This window comes from Mobula hypostoma, chromosome 19, assembly GCF_963921235.1.
Source record: "Mobula hypostoma chromosome 19, sMobHyp1.1, whole genome shotgun sequence".
NCBI lineage: Eukaryota > Metazoa > Chordata > Chondrichthyes > Myliobatiformes > Myliobatidae > Mobula > Mobula hypostoma.
Genome location: NC_086115.1, coordinates 25,881,504 through 25,901,345, shown reverse-complemented (window position 1 = coordinate 25,901,345; position 19,842 = coordinate 25,881,504). Strand labels below are relative to the sequence as shown.

At 41.7% G+C, this 19,842-nt stretch overlaps 1 protein-coding gene across 1 annotated transcript in view; it reads right to left on the bottom strand.

Moving 5' to 3' along the window:
- Positions 1–2,121: 2,121 nt before the first annotated feature.
- Positions 2,122–19,842, bottom strand: part of tmem26b (transmembrane protein 26b) — a 51,205-nt gene continuing 33,484 nt past the window's right edge. The window contains exons 3-6 of the mRNA XM_063071163.1: positions 6,007–6,075; positions 5,534–5,730; positions 5,373–5,449; positions 2,122–4,214 (exon numbers count right to left, since the gene is read on the bottom strand). Of these exons, the coding sequence (XP_062927233.1) occupies positions 3,874–4,214; positions 5,373–5,449; positions 5,534–5,730; positions 6,007–6,075 (684 nt within the window). The 3' untranslated portion in view covers positions 2,122–3,873. The remainder of the gene's footprint in view (positions 4,215–5,372; positions 5,450–5,533; positions 5,731–6,006; positions 6,076–19,842) is intronic.

The following is a 19,842-nucleotide window of genomic DNA, read 5'->3' as shown; positions in this document are numbered from 1 at the left end:
TCAAATATATTGGTTCACAATTCATTGTCAAGATAGGTCAGTTGAGTCCCTCAAAAGCAGAGGTGGAGATGTTCACCTCATGATCAATTTCTCATGGTGTACCAATCATGGCGATGTCCCAATATTGCTCACCAGACCTAGAATATCTCGCAGTTAAGTGCTGCGGGAGATTTCAGCAATCTTTTAGGTAGCAGTGTATGTTCCATCTCAGGTTAATGTCACACAGGCTCTGACCAATGTAATCAACAGGCATGAAACAGCACATCCTGATACCTTCCCCATCATTTTGGGGGATTTTAACCAGGCCAGCTTGATAAAGTCACTATATAATTATTATCAACAAATCACCTGCAGTACCAGAGGAAGTAACACATTGGACCACTGTTACTCTAAGTTCAAAAATGCCTACCATGCTATCGTATGCCCACACTTTGATAAGTCTGATCACTTGGCTATACTTCTACTGCCTGAATATAGGCAGAGACTGAAGACTGCAGCACCAGTAATGAGGACCTAGAGGGTATGGACCAGGAAGGCACAGGAGCATTTACCTGACTGCTTTGACTCAGTAGTCATGGTGTTCAGGGAGTCATCTTTGAGCCTGGATGAGTACGCCACAATTGAGAACGACTTCATTAAAACCTGTGTGGATGAGTGTGTGCCTACGAAAACTGACTGTACATTTCCAAACCAAAAGCCTTGGATGATCAGGAGGTCCATCATCAGTTGAGGGTTAGATCTATGCCACTTAAGTCTGGCAATCCAAGCCTGTATAAGAAAAGCAGGTATGACTTGTGAAGAGCTATTTCAAAAGCCAAGAATCAATTTTGAAAGAGGTTGGAGGCGACACTGGATGCACGCCAACTCTGGCAGGATTTGCAGGCCATTACTTCCTACAAAGGGGAACCCAACTTCATGAATGGCAGTGATGCTTCACTACCAGATGAGCTCAATGCCTTTAATGCTCACTTTGAAAGGGAGAATAAAACTGCAGCACCCGATAACTCTGAGGCTGACTCTCTGTCTTGGAGGCCGATGGCAGGCAGTCTTTCAAGAAGGTGAACCTGGACCCACAGTAATTTGCCTTTTGCCACAATAGGTCTATGGCAGACATGATCTCAATGGCTCTCCACGCAGCTTTGGATCACTTGTGCCTTTAGGTCTCCATGGCCTCCCTTGTCCTGTGTTATACTTCTGAAACATTCAATCTGATATTTAAATGGACAATCCACTTCTCGGAAACAGATCATTGCCCTTCCCCTGTTCCATCTCTGCTCAAGCTAGAAGTTGCCTGATTAGTTGAAGTTGGTTTGGAGGTTTTGCAAACAGCAGCTTCTCTAGCAACTCCAGCCCACCTACCTTGGAGGTGAAGACTATTCCCTATGGTCCATCAATGTCCTTTGGTTTTACCTGACCCGCCTGTATGTGACTCTGGTCCCAGATCAACATGGTTGACCTTGGACTGCCTTCTGATTAGAACAGCAACCCACCCGGTGGTCTCTGACCACTCGGAACAAAAATGCCTGTGGTTCAAGAGGGAGGCTCACCAGGACCTGAGTCCAGCAGGGATTGTGATAAATGCTGGCTTTCCTGAGGACTATTTCCAAAATCTTTGGTTTTATCGGCACAGTCAAAAATGAACAAATAATTACCTCAAAGAGAAAGACATTGTGTGTTGCTACTTTTTAAAATACTGAGTGTAGTGAGACAACCTGGGCCAGGGGGTGGGGGGTGTGCATGGTGTGGGTTAATAGGGGTAGGTGGTGACTAGTTGTGATATATTCTAGCCCACTATAGATAGCAGGCGTGGACATTTCCTGCACGTCAATTTCACAGATTTGCACGAAGGACATGTGACAGCTCTGGCAAATGGCCAAGAGGCCAATGCACTCATAAGGTGACCAGTCAGTCTTTGTCAAAACATTAAAGAAACAGCAAAATAATGAATGATTATTTGTGATTCTGGGCGAACAACTTAGTTACTTGTCCAATGATGGGAAAAAAATGGATACACTTAACTACTGTAACCCTAGTAACCCCCCGATTAATATGGACAGCAGACCACTGAAAAATCAAAAAGGAGAACTGGGAAAAAAAAAATCAATGAATGGAGAAATAAAATTTCAGAGATGAAGGCAGTTAAATGTGTGATTATTATTTATTTTTATTTATTTAGAGATTCAGCACAGAACAGGCTCTTCCAGCCGAACGAGCCACACCGTCCAGCAACCCACCTATTTAACACTTGCCTAATCACACGACAATTTATAATGACCAATTAACCTCTGTCTTTGGACTGTAGCGGAAAACTGGAGGACGCAGAGGAAACTCAAGTGGTTCACGGGGAGAATGTACAAACGGCACTGAAATTGAACTCTGAACCCCAGCGGAAGAGCATCGCGTTAACCACTACACTACCGTGGCGCCCGAGTTGGTGTTTTGTTCTGCATTCCTCCCAAGTCAGAGTCAGCCGATTATTGGATTTAAGGGGAGCACACTGACTGAAGATATTCACAGAAGGGAAGGTGAATCTGTTGAACAAAAGGGCTCCACAACGCAGAATGAGCATCAGGAAGTAAAATTGTCATTGTGGAAAACATGAGGGAAAAAGATCAGGTTAAAAGTGAACCTGTGATGAATACTGATTGAGCCTGGTCAGTAATTTCAGAAAATTATGATAAAAATCTATTATTAATAATCTACATATTATAAAATAAGGAAAACAGGTAAATATAAAATAGCTCTATTTCTGGTTTTTGTTTCAATCTAATATATTCTTGTGCTCCAAAGCACATTTGACTTTAAGTGAGAGACTGAATCCAATGAGACTTCACCGGATGATTTACAAAAGGAAACACTGCTCCAATGTTTTTTATCAAATGTTAAAAATTCAGTGTCTGCACAGATTGGACACAGTAGCAGTATAGAAAATACACTGCGCATTCAACAGTATTCACTTAACACACACGCCCTGTTTTCAAAGAACAAGCTGGCCTCCATCTAATCACTGCACTGCAGCAACAGTGCAAGAATTCATGGAATTTACATTTATTCAGATAATCAGTAATTCTCGTTTGTCTCTTCCTATGCACGTGAACACAGAATAACCCACAACAAACAGAAAAAGTTACATTTTCGACTCCACATGATTCCTTACAAAGAAATAACAATGTTAATTCAACCAAAATTTGAAACAAGGCACATGGGGGGGTTTTATGAAATTTACTAGTTACTTTAAAACAGGATAAAAAACAAATAGAGTACAGACAATGCATTGGCTTTAGTTTGACAGGTAGCTATGTGACCACTGAACCTTTAAAAGAAGTTATCTTCTGAATAAGGTGTTAAGCTCTCAATGTAAGTGGTAACTAATCAAAGAATCAAAGAGGGATTCGCCTGATGCTTAGTCTGCAGTTATCTGTTACAAAGTTCAATTCCTGTACATAAATTAGTTACCATACTTCCTCTAGTACAATAAGGGATAGCTTTGGATTCTCCAAGGTGATGAAAGGTGGCTCAAAAATTAATCCTCTCATTTGGTTTTGGATGAGCAGAGACAACGGCAGGGTGTCCGGGTTGTAAAGGGATACATTTCTAATCCTATTCTTTCAAAGAGGGAGGGTTGGTCAAAGAACTGGAGATACACCAATATCAGTCTGTCTCTAACTCATAAAATCACATGCTGAGAAAATATTCCTCTAAATGATCCTGGAAGTCTACTTGCCAGCGCTCCTACTTTGGCACATTAGCAAGCATGTGATCCAACTCTGATGAAAAGCTTTCTATCTCAACCAATTGGACATGATGGTGCTGGCAAAATCTTGGTAAGTCCACATCTAGTATTCCTTTTCTTGCCCCAGTTAGAAGCACCTTTTACTCAAGGATGTCATCCAGCTCAATGGGATCAGAAGCAACGTTGGCCTCAGTAACCATCTGGTTTTCTTTCTGATTGGGCTGGCGTATTTCTAAATATATAACAACCAGCCGATAAATCTGCAGCGTCAGCACTAAGCTATTCTTGATTGTGAAGAATAATAGCATCTGGTGAGTTATCTTTCTATTTAACATTAAGAACAGTCGGAAAATGAAAAAAGGTCCATCTTGTATAAATATAGTTATACATATAGTCCAGAGGTCTGCTCTGTATTTGTATAGCTTTTCTTTCCATACTGGGATATGGCATCTTGTAGGTTTCTCGTCTTCTTCCTGCATCACTGGAATTAAATGAGCAACTTTAGAACTGTTTTGAAATTAATGTGCAATTTGGTGGATCCAAATGTTTTTTGTGATCCAAAAGTTCTTCAGAAGTTAAAAATGAGGCATAAAACTTGTTGCTTACACACATTTTATTAACTGTTACAAGAACAAAGGAGAGGAAGGGAGAAGCATGGCGAGAGATAGAAAGGGAAAGAGAAAAGGTGGAAAGAGCATGGGGGTGGAGAGGAAGAGAGGAAGGTAAGAGCAAGACAAAGGTATGGTGGTGGTCTTATACTAGAATATTGATAAGAGTAAATAATAATGAAATTCCAACAGATAACATTTAACAAATTAGCCTGATTTAAGCAATGTGGAATCTGAACAATGACGTGTATGGCATAAAGGAGATTGAAAACACAAACAAGCATAAGAATGTTCAACTACAATAAAAAAATAAATATTCTACACCTGAATCCAACAATGCTATTTCCCCCTATAGTGTATTCTCTTCCTGCTCCTCATTATAGGAAGGATGTGGAAGCTTTAGAGATGGTGCAGAGGAGGTTTACCAGGATGCTGCTTGGATTAGAGAGCATGTCTTAGGTTGAGTGAGCTAGGACTTTCCTCTCTAGAGCAAGGGAGGATGAGAGGTGACTTGACAGACGTGTACAAGATAATAAGCGGCACAGTTCGAGTGGATAGCTAGAAACTTTTCCCCAGGGCAGAAATGGCTAATACGAGGGGGCATAATTTGAGATGATCAGTATTGGGTGGGTGTCAGAGGTTAAGTTTTTTTTTAACACAGAAGCTGGTGAGTGCATAGAATGCCCAGCCAGGGGCATTTAAAAAACTCTTAGATTGGCACATGGATGAGAAAAAAATGGAGGGCTATGTAGGAAGGAAGGATGAGTAGGTTGAAAAGGTTGGCATAACATCGTGGGACAGAGGGCCTGTACTGTGCTATGTTCCTATCAACTCCCCCCGGATTCTACCCTTCACCTAGACACTAAGGACATTACAGTGATCTTCAATATGTTTGAGGAAATTGGAGCACCCAGAAGAAACATAAGGTGAGGGTCAACACGGTCAGGATTGAAACCAGAGTACAGGAGCAGCTCTATCAGTGTGTTCTGTGCTGTCCTAATGATGGAATAGAAAGCACTATTATGGTTTACCTGTAAGATCCAAGGGAAATTGCAGCATACTCCATGTCCACAGGGCCAAAATGGCAAAAACCAGCTCAACACAGCACCTGAAAACAACATCAGAGCTCCTTAGTTAATGATGCATAGCTCCAACAACAATGAGGTGCTTTAGATCTGAGTATGACGCCCACCTGACTCCTTTATCTGACAGTGTTTCACTCTTAAACTCCAATATGTCAGCTGCTGTCCCCACAAACATTAGGAGCAGTTGGGATAGCTGGTCTCGATTGACTCCTTTTCCCATGGGCAGTATCCATTTCCCGACTATAAGTATAATCAGGAGGGTCTGGTGCAGGCCTAGAATCCAATCAACACTCTGTAGAATTTGCTAAAGAAATATGTGAGATGAGAAGAACACGGGAGAAATAAGAATTAAATCACTGACACACACTCAAAGCTTTTAAGAGTAATTTCTTAATTTATTTTTGAAAAATTTAGAAAAAGAGGTTGCAAAGAATATACTGATTGGTGACAGTCTTTACTATTAATGTAAATGCTGTATGTTGTTGTTTACCAGCAGAAATACACTTAGGAACCAAAATTAAATCAATTTACACCATTTTTGCAAAAATACTAAGTGTAAAGAAAATAAACCGAAACTTACAAAGTTGATTGTGGAACTGGAATTCATTTGCCTTTCTCCACATGGAACTCTGCCCGGATAGGTAACGTACTGTAAGAGAATCGCCAATCAATCACATTGTTTGGCACTACAGAAAGGCACATGCAACAAAACTTTATCTCAAGAGTGACTGACGAAATGCCTATAAGACATAGGAGCAGAATTAAGCCATTTGGCCCATCAAGACTGCTCCACCATTCCACCATGGCCGATTTGTTACCCCTCTCAACCCCATTTTCCTGCCTTCTCTCCATAACCTTTGACACACTGATTAATCAAGAACCTATCAATCTCCACTTTAAATATTTCCAATGATATGGCCTCTACAGCCATCTGTGGCAATGAGCTCCACAGAGTCATTACCCTCTTGCTAAAGAAATTCCTCCTCATCTCTGTTCCAAAGGGATATCCTTCTATTCTGCGGCTGTGCCTTTTGGTGCTAGACTCCCCCACAACAAGAAACATCCTCTCCATGTCCGCTCTACCTAAGCCTTTCAATACTTAATGGGTTTCAATAAGATCCCTCCTTATTCTTCTAAACTCCAGTGATTACAGGCCCAGAACCATCAAACACTCCTAATATATTAACCCTGTTACATACTTCATGGATATCTTGTGACTGTCTTATGAGGATGATGTAATGGTCTTGCAGAGGTCACATGATGTAGTTTTCCCGCCGATGGGATGTCATGTGATGACCTTTTCCAACCAGGTATATAAGTGTAGACTCCTGGTGACGCAGTTAGTTTTCAGTTAGATCGTCAGTCAAATACTACGCTATGCTGCTTATTAATCTCATGACGCAGTATAGTTCTAAAATGGAGTTTTACTTTCTATTGTAAGGTACAGAAGTGCTGGGCTGGAAGTTTCACCAATCGCTGCCAGGTTTGTTGATGTACCTTTTCGGTAATATTGGAGAGTGAAGATGGGAACCTGAAGGAGTTCGGTGGTTTTGGATAGATCGACCATTGTTGAATTCGTTCAAGAAAGAGTGATCTGCATGAGATAGCCTCTGCTAAAAGCAGCAGAAAAGGCTGTGCAGTATCTAGTATCCAGAGGGAAAGTTCAGTGCCTTTAAACCGTTTTATTTCTGTTGTTGTGAATCCTGCGGACAAGGCAGGATCCAGCTGGGATTGGCAGTGATGTCAAGTCTTCAAGGAATTCTTTACTTCGGGAAAGTTTCTCCTAATTGACTGTATAAATCTCTTGGACTTACAAATTTGCCATTCTAAGAACTGTGTTTGAATTTACCACTTTAAGAACTGTTTTCGCATTTATCGCTTTAAGTACTAGTACTGAGTGGTGGTTTGTTAAATGGCTGCATAGCAGTTTATTTCTGGTGAAGATTGTCGTTTGCTTTTTTTTAATATTGAGCAGAGATTAATAAATGTTTGATTTGTTTTTATAAAACCTGACTCATTTCTATATTCATTGTTGCCGATCACGTGGCAACCTTTTCATTCCCAGAATCATTCTCGTGAATCTCATCTGGATCCTCTCCAATGGCAGCACATCCTTTCTGAGATAAGGGGCCTAAAACTGCTCACAGTCCTTTAAGAGTATCGTTGCCCTGAAATCTATTTCTCATACCACTGATGTTTTCTGACTAGTTTGCACTTGGCATTACTTTCTGCTTTTATTTTTGGCTTGAGATTTAACTTCATGAGGGATTAAATGTGTTTAGGGTTCAATAGATGAGGCACAGAGGTCACTGAACATAGGACTGGACAGAGGGCTCCTTTAGCTGCATTACTGGGGTTTGGACATCAAGCCCATTCTGTACTTTCGTTACTGCCCGTCTGAATCATATATACTTATTACTGTGTATTTGTCTGTCCAGGCCAGGTCTGCCTTCTCCATCTGCCCAAACTCTTTTCCTACATCTGGCAATGCAAGTTCCTAAAGTTCCTAGAGCCTACACTTATCTGGGGAAAGTTTAATTACATGGCATTGGTGGAGCACAAGTATTGGATTATCAGATACATATTGAGATTCTGTAGATGCTGGAAATCCAGAGGAACACCCACACAATGCTGGAGGAACTCAGCAGGTCGGGCAGCATCCGGAAGAGGGGAATGAACAGCTGATGTTTCAGACCGAAAAGGAAAGGGGGGGGAAAGCCAAAATAAGGAGGTTGGCAGAAAGGAAGGAGTACAAGCTGGCAGCGATTATGTGAAGCCACATAAGGTGGAGGTGGGTGAGTGAGGAAGGGGAGATGAAGTGAGAAGCTGGCAGGTGACAGGTGGAAAAGATCGAGGACTAAAGAAGGAATCAGATTGGAGAGGAGAGTGGGCCATGGAGAAAGGGAAGGAGGAAGGGCACCAGAGGAAGGTGATGGGGTAAGTGAGGGGAAAGGAAGGGTCAAGAGGGGAACAGGAATGGGGAATGCAAAAGAGAGAAAGGGGAGGGGGGGAGAAACTACTGGAAGTTAGAAGAATCAATATTCATTCCATTAGGAGGCTACCCGAACAGAATGTAAGGTGTTGCTCCTATAACCTGAGAGTGGCCTCATCAGGGCAGTAGACAAGGCCATGGACTAACATGTCAGAATGAGAATGGGAAGTAACGTTAAAATGGGTGGTTACTGGGAAATCCTGCCTGTTGTGGCAGACAGAGCAAACGTTAGATATCTGTATTGGGCTGTAAGCAATTGGGTTGAGTTGCCTTGTCTAAACTGAGATATAGTTGCGCTGTCAGGGTCTGGCTGAATTGCTGGTGTTTGGGTTGAGCTGTTGATTTCATAACTAGTTTGCAGATCTCTGGGTTGGATGTCAAGGTATCATGTCAGATTACAGGCCTTTGGATTGAGTTGTCAGTGTTTCAGTCAATTTATAGTTTTGGATTGAGTTTCACGTGTTTGGGCTGAGTTGCTAATTTTTGGCTTAACTTGTCATACCTGGGTCGGATTGCATTAATTGGCTAAATTGTCAATGTTTGGTTAGAATTGACAGTACTTAGGTTGTTTGGTCAGCATCTGGGTAAATTTGCTAGTACCTAGGTAGAGTTGATTCTGTTTAAGTTGTGCCACTCTGTACTCAGGTTTGATTGGCTTACTGCTGTGTTGAGTTGTCATTATTTTGGATTGAGTTTCTGCTGTTTGGGTTAGTTGCTGGTGTTTGGGTTGAATTGTCACCGGCGAGGTCAAGCTGCCAGATTGGGTTGTGCTACTGTTGTCCGGGTTGAATTGCAGACTTGTACATTCAATTGCCAGCTTCCAGGTTAGTTGCTGGGATCTGGGGTGGAGCTGTTAATATCTGAATAAGTTGCTAGCATTGCTTTATCAATGTCTACTTTGGGTTGTCAAGTCTGAGTTTTGTTGCAGGTATCCATGTTGAATTGGTCAGTGTCTGGGCTAAATTGCCAGTCACTGGTTTGAGTTTCTGGAATTTGGTTTAAGTTGCCAGTGTTTGGGTTGGATTGCAAGGGCCAACAACTCAAGGCATCTTGACCAACTTGTTAGTGTTTGTGTTGAGTTTTAGTCTCTGTGATAAGTGGCTCATATTTGACAGAGTCTTCAGTACTAGTATTAATATTTGAATTGAGCTGTTGGCAACTGTGTTGGATTGCATGACTGTAATCCATGTTTGCATCAAGACTGCAATGAAATCCAGAGCCAAGTGGTCCTGGTAAAACTCAAATTGCAGATTGGTGAGCAGGTTATTGGACAGCATGTGGCACTTGATAGCAGGATCAACAATGGCAACCATCACTTCTCTGATGACTGGGAATAATCTAATTATGCAGTTATCCCCATAATTAGGTGGATTTCAGTGATGTAATGGTACTGGAAAAGCTTGCTATTCTGGAGGGTAGATCTCTGGAACTGTATCTGCAGTGTTGTCTGGTCCTATAGCCTTTGCTTTGTCCAGTGCTCTTATCTGTTCTTTGATACCATGTGGAGTGAATCAAGTTGATTGAGAACTGGTCATTTCACAAATTGTGTCAAGTGAGTCACATTGTAATGGGTTCCCAGTTTTGAAGGAATGGCAGATTTCTTCTCCGGAAGTCATTAGTGAGTCACAATGGGCTTTTATGACAATCCAGCAGTTTTGTGGTCAACTTTACTAAGACTGGTTGTATTTTTAAGTTTCAGTTTACTAACTGAATTTGAATTCCCAAACAAGTGGTTAGTCCAAGCCCATGGATTACTCACCTGTTTAGTCAACTATTGGGCAACTATGTAGCTGTAACTTACATGTACATAATTGCCTGGTTGCCAGTGTGCTGCTGGGTTAATGATGAATTGTAATCTTTACAAATTGCACAAGATGAGCAATAGACAGAGAACAGCCATATTCAATTGGAGTTTGGGAAATTTCACCATATACGAGGGGTGATTGATAAGTTCATGGCCTTAGGTAGAAGGAGTCAATTTCAGAAAACCTAGCACATTTACTTTTTCCACACAGTCCCCTCCTACATTTACACACTTAGTCCAGCAGTCGAGGAGCATACAAATCTTGGACCTCCGGAAAGTATCCACAGCAGGGGTGATTGATAAGTTTGTGGCCTAAGGTAGAAGGAGATGAGTTATACGGCTCTCGTTACATGCACATACAGTTCAACTCTTTGAGTGATTATGCAGAAAGTTTGAAATTAATAACTCATCAGGGCTGATTGGTAAGTTTGTGGCCTAATGTAGAAGGAGATGAGTTATTAACTTCAAACTTTCTGCATAATCACTCAAAGAGTTGAACTGTATGTGCATGTAATGAGAGCTGTATAACTCATCTCCTTCTACCTTAGGCCATGAACCTAACAGTCACCCCTCGCATGTCAGTGATAATAAACCCGATTCTGATTCTGATTTTGGAAAAGGACACAATGTCACAAGCCGGGTACAAAGCAAATGAAATTGAGTTGAGGACAGGCATGATTCAAATCAATGGAGAAAACCAAGTGGGGATTTCTGAACATCTGAATAGGAAACAGCTTGTAATAATTTACTGATACGGGAAGTCGTTGTGCTACCCTACTAATATCTTCAACCACACAGAGAACTCACACTCAAGTTCCACCTTGGAGGTCTGGAATTTTGATTTTAGTTTCAAAACCTTTTCTCTGGATATACTGTATATCCCAAATGTTGCAGTTATAGGATGTGTCTTGTTTTAAGAGTGAAGGATTGTGATACTTCTTATTTTCTTGTTCCCTTTACCATGATACCTGTTTATGCTTTCCATCTTCTTTTTTGTTATAGCATTTATTGCCGATATCCAATCCTGTCCACTACAAACTACATGTAAAATTAGTGAAATGGCATCCGAAACTATACCAGAGTTGTTCATACCTATAAGCAAACACTAAATTCGCGACAGGATCTTGGCCAATGTCATTGCATTTCCCGACACACTGCTGTATGCTAACCAGAGAAGGAGGTCATTTCTTAAAGACATGGTCCTCGTGGCAATCAGACTTCAGCAAACCATACTTGGCTATCAGACAGGAAACAGAATGGAGTGCAGTGGGAAACAACGTGCACCTTCACTCAATGGGACATTCAAGTCCTGGTCAGAAGGAGGATGCTGGGTGCCTGGGCTCGGGGTACACATGAGACCCACCAAGCGCAAACCCTGGCAAGAAGCACAAGGGGCAATTCCTACCTAATGGAGCAATGCTGTAAGCCATTTCACATACTCAAACTGAGTCAAGATGATCTGCACACAAATGCCTGCACTGTTCTCAGAGTGCAGAGATATTGTACAAGCCAATTAAATAATCAGAACAGGCATTCATTCACTAATGCATGGTAATCAATGCAGCTGCATCTACAAAGCAGGGAATCCTTCTAATAAAGCTTCCTTCCTCTGCTCATCTGGGAGATGAGCCTAGGTATGCGGAGGGTAAATCAAAGTCAAAGTAAATTTATTATCAAAGTACAGATATGTCACCATATACAACCTTCACATCCATTTTCTTACAGGCATTTACAGGAAAATAAATAAATACAGCAGAATTTTTGAAAACCTATACATATAATAACTGATAAACAACCAATGTGCAAAAGACAAATTGTCCAAAATATATATATACAGTATATATAGATTATAATATACATACACACACACACACACACACACACACACACACACACACACACACACACATATATATATAAAAAATACTGAGAACGTGAGTTGTACAGTCCTTGAAAATGTGTCTGTATGTTGTGGAATCAGAATGGAGGTGAGTGAAGTTATCCATGCTGATTCAGGACCCGGATGGTTGAAGGGTAATAACTTCATACTTCATACTTTATTGTCGCCAAACAATTGATATTAGAACGTACAATCATCACAGCGATATTTGATTCTGCACTTCCCGCTCCCTGGAGTACAAATCGATAGTAAATATTAAAAATTTAAATTATAAATCATAAATAGAAAATAGAAAATGGAAAGTAAGATAGTGCAAAAAAAAACGAGAGGCAAGTCTGGATATTTGGAGGGTACGGCCCAGATCCAGGTCAGGATCTGTTCAGCAGTCTTATCACAGTTGGAAAGAAGCTGTAACCAAATCTGGCCATATGAGTCTTCAAGCTCCTGAGCCTTCTCCCGGAGGGAAGAGGGACAAAAAGTGTGTTGGCTGGGTGGGGTCGTGTCCTTGATTATCCTGAGAGCACTGCTCTGACAGCATGTGGTGTAAAGTGAGTCCAAGGACGAAAGATTGGTTTGTGTGATGTGCTGGGCCCTGTTCATGATCTTCTGCAGCTTCTTCCAGTCTTGGACAGGACAACTTCCATACCAGGTTGTGATGCACCCTGTTCCTGTTCCTGAACCTGTTGCTGTGGGACCTAGGGCTCCTGTATCTCCTGCCCAATGGTAGCACTGAGACTCTTTGGTAACCACCATTCACCTCCTGCTGCTCCTCAGGCTCTGCCTTATGAAATCAAGGCACTGACCTCTGGGCCAGCACTGGTTGCTGTCAGCAGTTTACTGTACGTAAGTGTGCAATATACAGTGTCTCCACACCTCCTTGATGGGTAGCCCCAGCACTGATGCAGAAAACAAAATCACATCTCAGAATAGCCAATGGCAATTTCAATTGCTCTCCTGTCAGTTGTACGGCTGTTTTTTGGAAATCACACAGGGCGAGGTGCTGGCAGACTCAAGTGTAGCCCTGGCATCAGGACTTATCACTCTAGGCAGTGCTGGTCACTGAAAATCCTCAGCAGTGCAGTGCCCTTCAGGGTGAAGAGGTGGCATCTATGATGCCTGGAGGCATGGCATTCACCACCAGGAGGTTGTGAGTGAGTAGAGATCTTTCCTGTTCAAACCAATGTCCAAGCCCCTCATGAGAAAAGTTATGGACACACGAGCGCAGTCAATGCAACACTGCCCTTTTGGGAAGCCAGCATTACTGGCAGATCCCAGTGTCCCAGATCCCAGTCTTTCCATGCTGAAATCAAAGAAATTGAGATGATTTCTTCATAAATGCAGTGAACAGTAAATTAGAAAACTTGGTTGAAAATGGATTATTATTATTTTAATATCAGATTCATCTATGTATTACTTGTCATAAATAAATACAGTGAAATGCATCATTTGCATTAACTGCCAACAAACCCTAAGGGCAGCCAGCAAGTGTCACCTCACATTTGGGTACCAACATAACATTCCCACAATGTTCACAAAACACACAACAGCAGAACAACGTCAAGAAACATTGGCACTTAACATAGCAAAAATTAATGGGAAGTTGGAGGATAGGGAATGGCATATAAACTTAATAAGTATTTTGTGTCAGTGTTCGCTGTGGAAGACACTAGCAGTATGCCCAAAATTTAAGAGTGTCAGGGAGCAGAATTGAGTGTGGTTGCTATTACTAAGAAGAAGGTGCTTGGGAAGCTGAAGGGTCTAAAGTAGATCAGTCACCTGGACCAGGATGGACTACACTGCAGGGTTCGGGAAGAGGTGGCTAAAGAGTTGTGGAGGCTTGGTATTGATCTTTCAAGAATCATTAGACTCTTGAATGGTTCCGGAGGACTGGAAAATTGCAAGTGTCATTCCACTCTTTACGAAGGGAAGGAGGCAGAAAAAGGGAAATGCTAGGCCAGTTAGCCTGACTTCAGTGATTGGAAAGATGTTGAAGTCCATTATTAAGAATAGGATTTTGGGGCACTTGAAGACACATGATAAGGTAGGCCAAAATCAGCATAGTTTCCTTAGGAGCATAAGACCAGAAGATACAGGAGCAGAAGTAGGCTATTCAGCCCATTGAGTCTGCTCCGCCATTCAATCATGGGCTGATCCAATTCTTCTAGTCATCCCACTCCTCTGCCTTCTTCCCATACCCTAATCAAGAACCTATCTATCTCTGCCTTAAATGCACCCAATGACTTGGCCTCCACAACCGCTCATGCCAACAAATTCCACAGATCTACCACTCTCTGACTAAGGTAATTTCTCTGTTCTAAATGGATGTCCTTCAATTCTGAAGTCATGCCCTCTTGTCCTAGACTCCCCTACCATAGGAAATAGCTTTGCCATATCTAATCTGTTCAGGCCTTTTAACATTTGGAAAGTTTCTATGAAAATTTCCCTCATTCTCCTGAACTCCAGGGAATACAGCCCAAGAGCTGCCAGACATTCCTCATATGGTACCCCTTTCATTCCTGGAATCATTCTCATGAATCTTCTCTGTACCCTCTCCAATGTCAGTATATCCTTTCTAAAATAAGGAGCCCAAAACTGCACACAGTACTCCAAGTGTGGTCTCACGAGTGCCTTATAGAGCCTCAACATTACATCCCTGCTCTTATATTCTAGAAATGAATGCCAACATTGCACTTGCCTTCTTCACCACTGACTCAACCTGGAGGTTAACCTTTAGGGTACACTGCACAAGGACTCCCAGGTCCCTTTGCATCTCTGCATTTTGAATTCCCTCTCCATCTAAATAATAGTCTGCCTGTTTATTTCTTCCACCAAAGTGCATGACCATACACTTTTCAACATTATATTTCATTTGCCACTTCTTTGCCCATTCCCCTAAACTATCTAAGTCTCTCTGCAGGTTCTCTGTTTCCTCAACACTACCTGCTCCTCCACCTATCTTTGTATCATTGGCAAAGTTAGCCACAGATTCATTAGTCCCATACTCTAAATCATTGACATACATCATAAAAAGCAACGGTCCCAACATCAACCCCTGTGGAACTCCATTGGTAACCAGCAGACAGCCAGAATAGGATCCCTTTATTCCCACTCTCTGTTTTCTACCAATTATCCAATGCTCCACCCATGCTAGTAACTTCCCTCTAATTCCTTGGGCTCTTCTCTTGCTAACCAGCCTTATGTGCGGCACCTTGTCAAAGGCCTTCTGAAAGTCCAAGAACACCTAGTCTACTGCATTTCCTTTGTCTACCCTGCTTGTAATTTCTTCAAAAACTTGCAGTAGGTTAGTCAGGCAGGATTTTCCATTCAGGAAACCGTGCTGGCTTTGGCCTAACTTGTCATGTGCCTCCAGGTATTCCGTAATCTCATCCCTAACAATCGATTCTGCTGCCTCCCACCCTCCTTAATTAGCAGAGTAACATTTGCAATTTTCCAATCATCCGGTACAATGCCAGAATCTATCTATTAAGTGGAAATCTTCCCGGACAAATCTGTTGAAAAGAGTCAATGCATGTTGTTTACTTGGATTTTAAGAAGGCCTTAAAATCCACACGTGAGCCTGCTTAACAAGACAAAAGCCCACGGTATTACAGGAAAGATACAATCATGGGTAGAAGATTGACTGACCAGCAGAATGCAAAGAGTGGGAATGAAGGAGGCCCATTCTGGTAGCCTACTGGTAACTATTATAGTTCCGCAGGGGTCAGTGTTGGGACCACTTCTTTTCACATTATACATCAATGTTTCGGATGACAGAATTCATGGCTTTGTGACCAAGTTTGCAGATGATATGAAGATAGTTAGTGGAACAGCTAGTGTTAAGGAGTCTACAGAAGGGCTTAGATAGATTTGGAGAATGGACAAAGAAGTGGCAGATGGAATACACATATAGGTAAGTGTATGGTCATGTACTTTGGCAGAATATATAAAGGCGTAGATTATTTTCTAAACAGGGAAAAAAATTCAAAAACCCAAGGTGCAAGTAAACTTGGGAGTCCTTGTGCAGGATTCCCTAGAAGTTAACTTGCAGGTTGAGTCAGTGATAAGGCAGGCAAATGCAATGTTAGCATTCATTTCAGGAGGAATAAAATGTTAGAACAAGAATATAATGCTGAGGCTTTATAAGACATTTGTCTGACCACACTTGAAGTATTGTGAGCAGTTTTGTGCCCCTTATCAAAGAAAAGGTGTGTTTTTATAAGACTAAAAGACATAGGAGCAGAATTAGTCTATTTGGCCCATTGAGTCTGCTCTGCCATTCCATCATGGCTGATTTATTATCTTTCTCAACCCCATTTTCCTGCTTTCTCCCTGTGACCTTTGATGCTCTGATGAATCAAGAACCTATCAACCTCCATTTTAAATATACCCAGTGACTTGGCCTCCACAGTCGCCTGTGGCAATAAATTCTACAGATTCACAGTGAACCAAAGGTTGGGGGTGTTAATGACACAAAGGTTAGGGGTGTTGTGGATAGCGTGGAGGGCTGTCATAGGTTACAGTGGGACATCAATACGACGCAAAACTGGGCTGAGAAGTGGCAGATGGAGTTCAACCCAGATAAGTGTGAGGTGGTTCATTTTGGTAGGTCAAATATGATGGCAGAATATAGTATTAATGGTAAGACTCTTGAGAGTGTGGAGGATCAGAGAGATCTTGGGGTCTGAGTCCATAAAACACTCAAAGCTGCTGTGCTGGTTGACTCCGTGGTTAAGAAGGCATATGAAGCATTGGCCTTCATCAATCGTGGGATTGAGTTTAAGAGTCGAGAGGTAATGTTACAGCTTTATAGGACCCTAGTCAGACCCCACTTGGAGTACTGTGCTCAGTGCTGGTTACCTCACTACAGGAAGGATGTGGAAGCTATAGAAAGAGTGCCGAGGAGATTTACAAGGATATTGCCTGGATTGGGGAGCATGCCTTATGAGAATAGGCTGAGTGAACTTGGTCTTTTCTCTTTGGAGCGATGGAGGATGAAAGGTGACCTGACAAAGGTGTATAAGATGATGAGAGGCATTGATTGTGTGAATAATCAGAGGCTTTTTCCTCGGACTGAAATGGCTAACACGAGAGGGCACATTTTTAAGGTGTTTGGAAGTAGGTACAGAGGAGATGTCAGGGGCAAATTTTTGTTATGCAGAGGGTGGTGACTGCGTGGAATGGGCTGCCAGTGATGGTGGTGGAGGCAAATATGATAGGCTCTTTTAAGAGACTCCTGGATAGGTACAGGGAACTTAGAAAAATAGAAGGCTTTGGGTAACTCTAGGTCATTTCTCAAATAAGTACGAGTTCAGCACAGCCTTGTGGGCTGAATGCCTGTATTGTGCTGTAGGTTTTTTATTGTTTCTATGAACCTCTGCTGGACCCTCTCCAATGCTAGCATATCTTTTCTCTGATAAGGGGTCCAAAACTGTTCACAATATTCCAAGTGTACTCTGACCAATGCCTTACAAAGCCTCAGCATTATATCCTTGCTTTATACTCCAGTCCTCTGGAATTGAATGCTAATGTTACATTTGCTTTCCTTACCACAGGCTCAACCTACAAGTTAACCTTTAGGGTAACCTGCACAAGAACTCCCATGTCCCTTTGCGTGTCTGATTTTCGAATTTTCTCCCTGTTTAGAACATAGTCTACACTTTTATTTCTTCTACCAAGTGCACTATATTCCATCTGCCACTTCCCGACACTATATTCTATCTGCTACTTCTTTGCCCATTCTTCCAGTCTATGTCCTTCTGCAAACCTCCTACTTGGTTATTCAACTATCTTCATTACATCTGCAAACTTGGCCATCAAATTCTTCATCCAAATCATTCACACATAATGTAAAAAGAAGCAGTCCCAACACCAATCCCTGTGGAATACCACTAGAAAACAACAGCCAACCAGAAAAGACCCCCTTTATTCCCACTCTTTGCATCCTGCCAGTCAGCCAATCTTCTACCCATGTCACTATCTTTTCTGTAATACCATGGGCTGTTATCTTGTTAAGCAGCCTCATGTGGGACACCTTGTCAAATGCCTTCTGAAAATCCAAGTAAACAACATTCACTGATTCTCCTTTGTCTATCTTGCTTGTTGTTTCCTCAAAGAAATCCAACAGATTTGTCAGGCAAGATTTCCACTTAAGGAAACCATGCTGACTCTGGCCTATTTTATTATATGCCTCCAACAGTCTGAAACCTCACCCTTAATAATGGACTCCAACATCTTCCCAACCACTGAGCTCAGGCTAACTGTCTTATAATTTCCTTTTTTCTGCCTCCCGCCATTCTTAAAGAGTGGAGTAACATTTGTAATTTTTCAGTCGTCTGGAATCATTCCAGAATCTTGTGATTGTTAGAAGATCATTACTAATGTCTCCACAATCTCTTTAACTATCTCTTTCAGAATCTTGGGGTGTAATCCATCTGGTCCAGGTGATTTATTTAGCTTCAGGTCTTCCTACGCACCTTCTCCTTAGTAATACTTCTGCCAGTGCCACTCTTGAATTTCTGACATATAGTGTCTTCCATAATGAAGACAAGCACAAAATACTTATTAAGTTCTTCCAACATTTCTTTGTTCCCTCATTACTACCTCTCTAGCATCATTTTCCAGCAGTCCAATATCCTCTCTCACCTCTCTTTTACTCTTTATATATTTGAAAGAAAATTTGGTATCCTCTTTTATTGGAAAGCTTACCTTCATATTCCATTTTTACCTCCTTAATTACTTTTTTAGTTGCCTTCTGTTGATTATTAAAAGCTTCCCAATCCTCTAACTTCCTACTAATTTTTGCTATATTGTATATCATCTAATTTGCTTTTACGCTGTCTTTGACTTCCTTGCCAGCCATGATTGCCTCATCCTTCCTTTATCTTTGCGATGTACCTATCCTGCGCCTTCTGAATTATTCCCGGAAACTCCAGCCACTGTTGCTCTACTGCCATCCCTGCTAGTGCCCCCTTCCAATCAACTTTGGCTAGCTTCTCTCTCATGCCTCTGTAGTTCCCTTTACTCCACTGTAGTACTGATACATAAAACTTTACCTTCTCCACTGCAGGGTGAATTCAATCATATTTTGATCACTGCTTTCTAAGGGTTACTTTACCTTAAGCTTGCTAAGCAAATTTGGTTCATTACGCAACTTCCAATATAGAATTACATTTCCCCTAGTTGGCTCAACTACTAGGCATTCTACAAATTCACTCTCCTGGAATCCAGCACCGACCTGATTTTCCCAATCTTCCTCCTTCTGAAATCCCCAATTATTATTGCAACTTTGCCCTTTAGACATGCCTTTTCTATCTTCCATTGTAATTTGTGGTCCACATCCTGGCTATTGTTCAGAAAGGTCTTTTTACCCTTGCAATTTTTTTTTAACTGTACCCACAGGGTTTCTACATCTTCCAGTCCCACGTCACCTCTTTCTAAGGATTTGATTTGTTTTTTTACTAACAGAGACACTCCACCACCTCTGTCTACCTGCTTGACCTTTGGATACAAGGTGTATTCTTGGATGTGAAACTCCAAACTATGATCTTCTTTCAGCCACAAGTCAGTAATGTCCACAATATCGTACCTGCTAATCTCCAATCGCATTACAGCAACATCTACCTTCTTCCGTACACTGTGTGCATTCAAATATAAAACATTCAGTCCTGTATTCATCACCCTTTTTGATTTTATCCCCATGTTACACTTCAACTCACCCGAC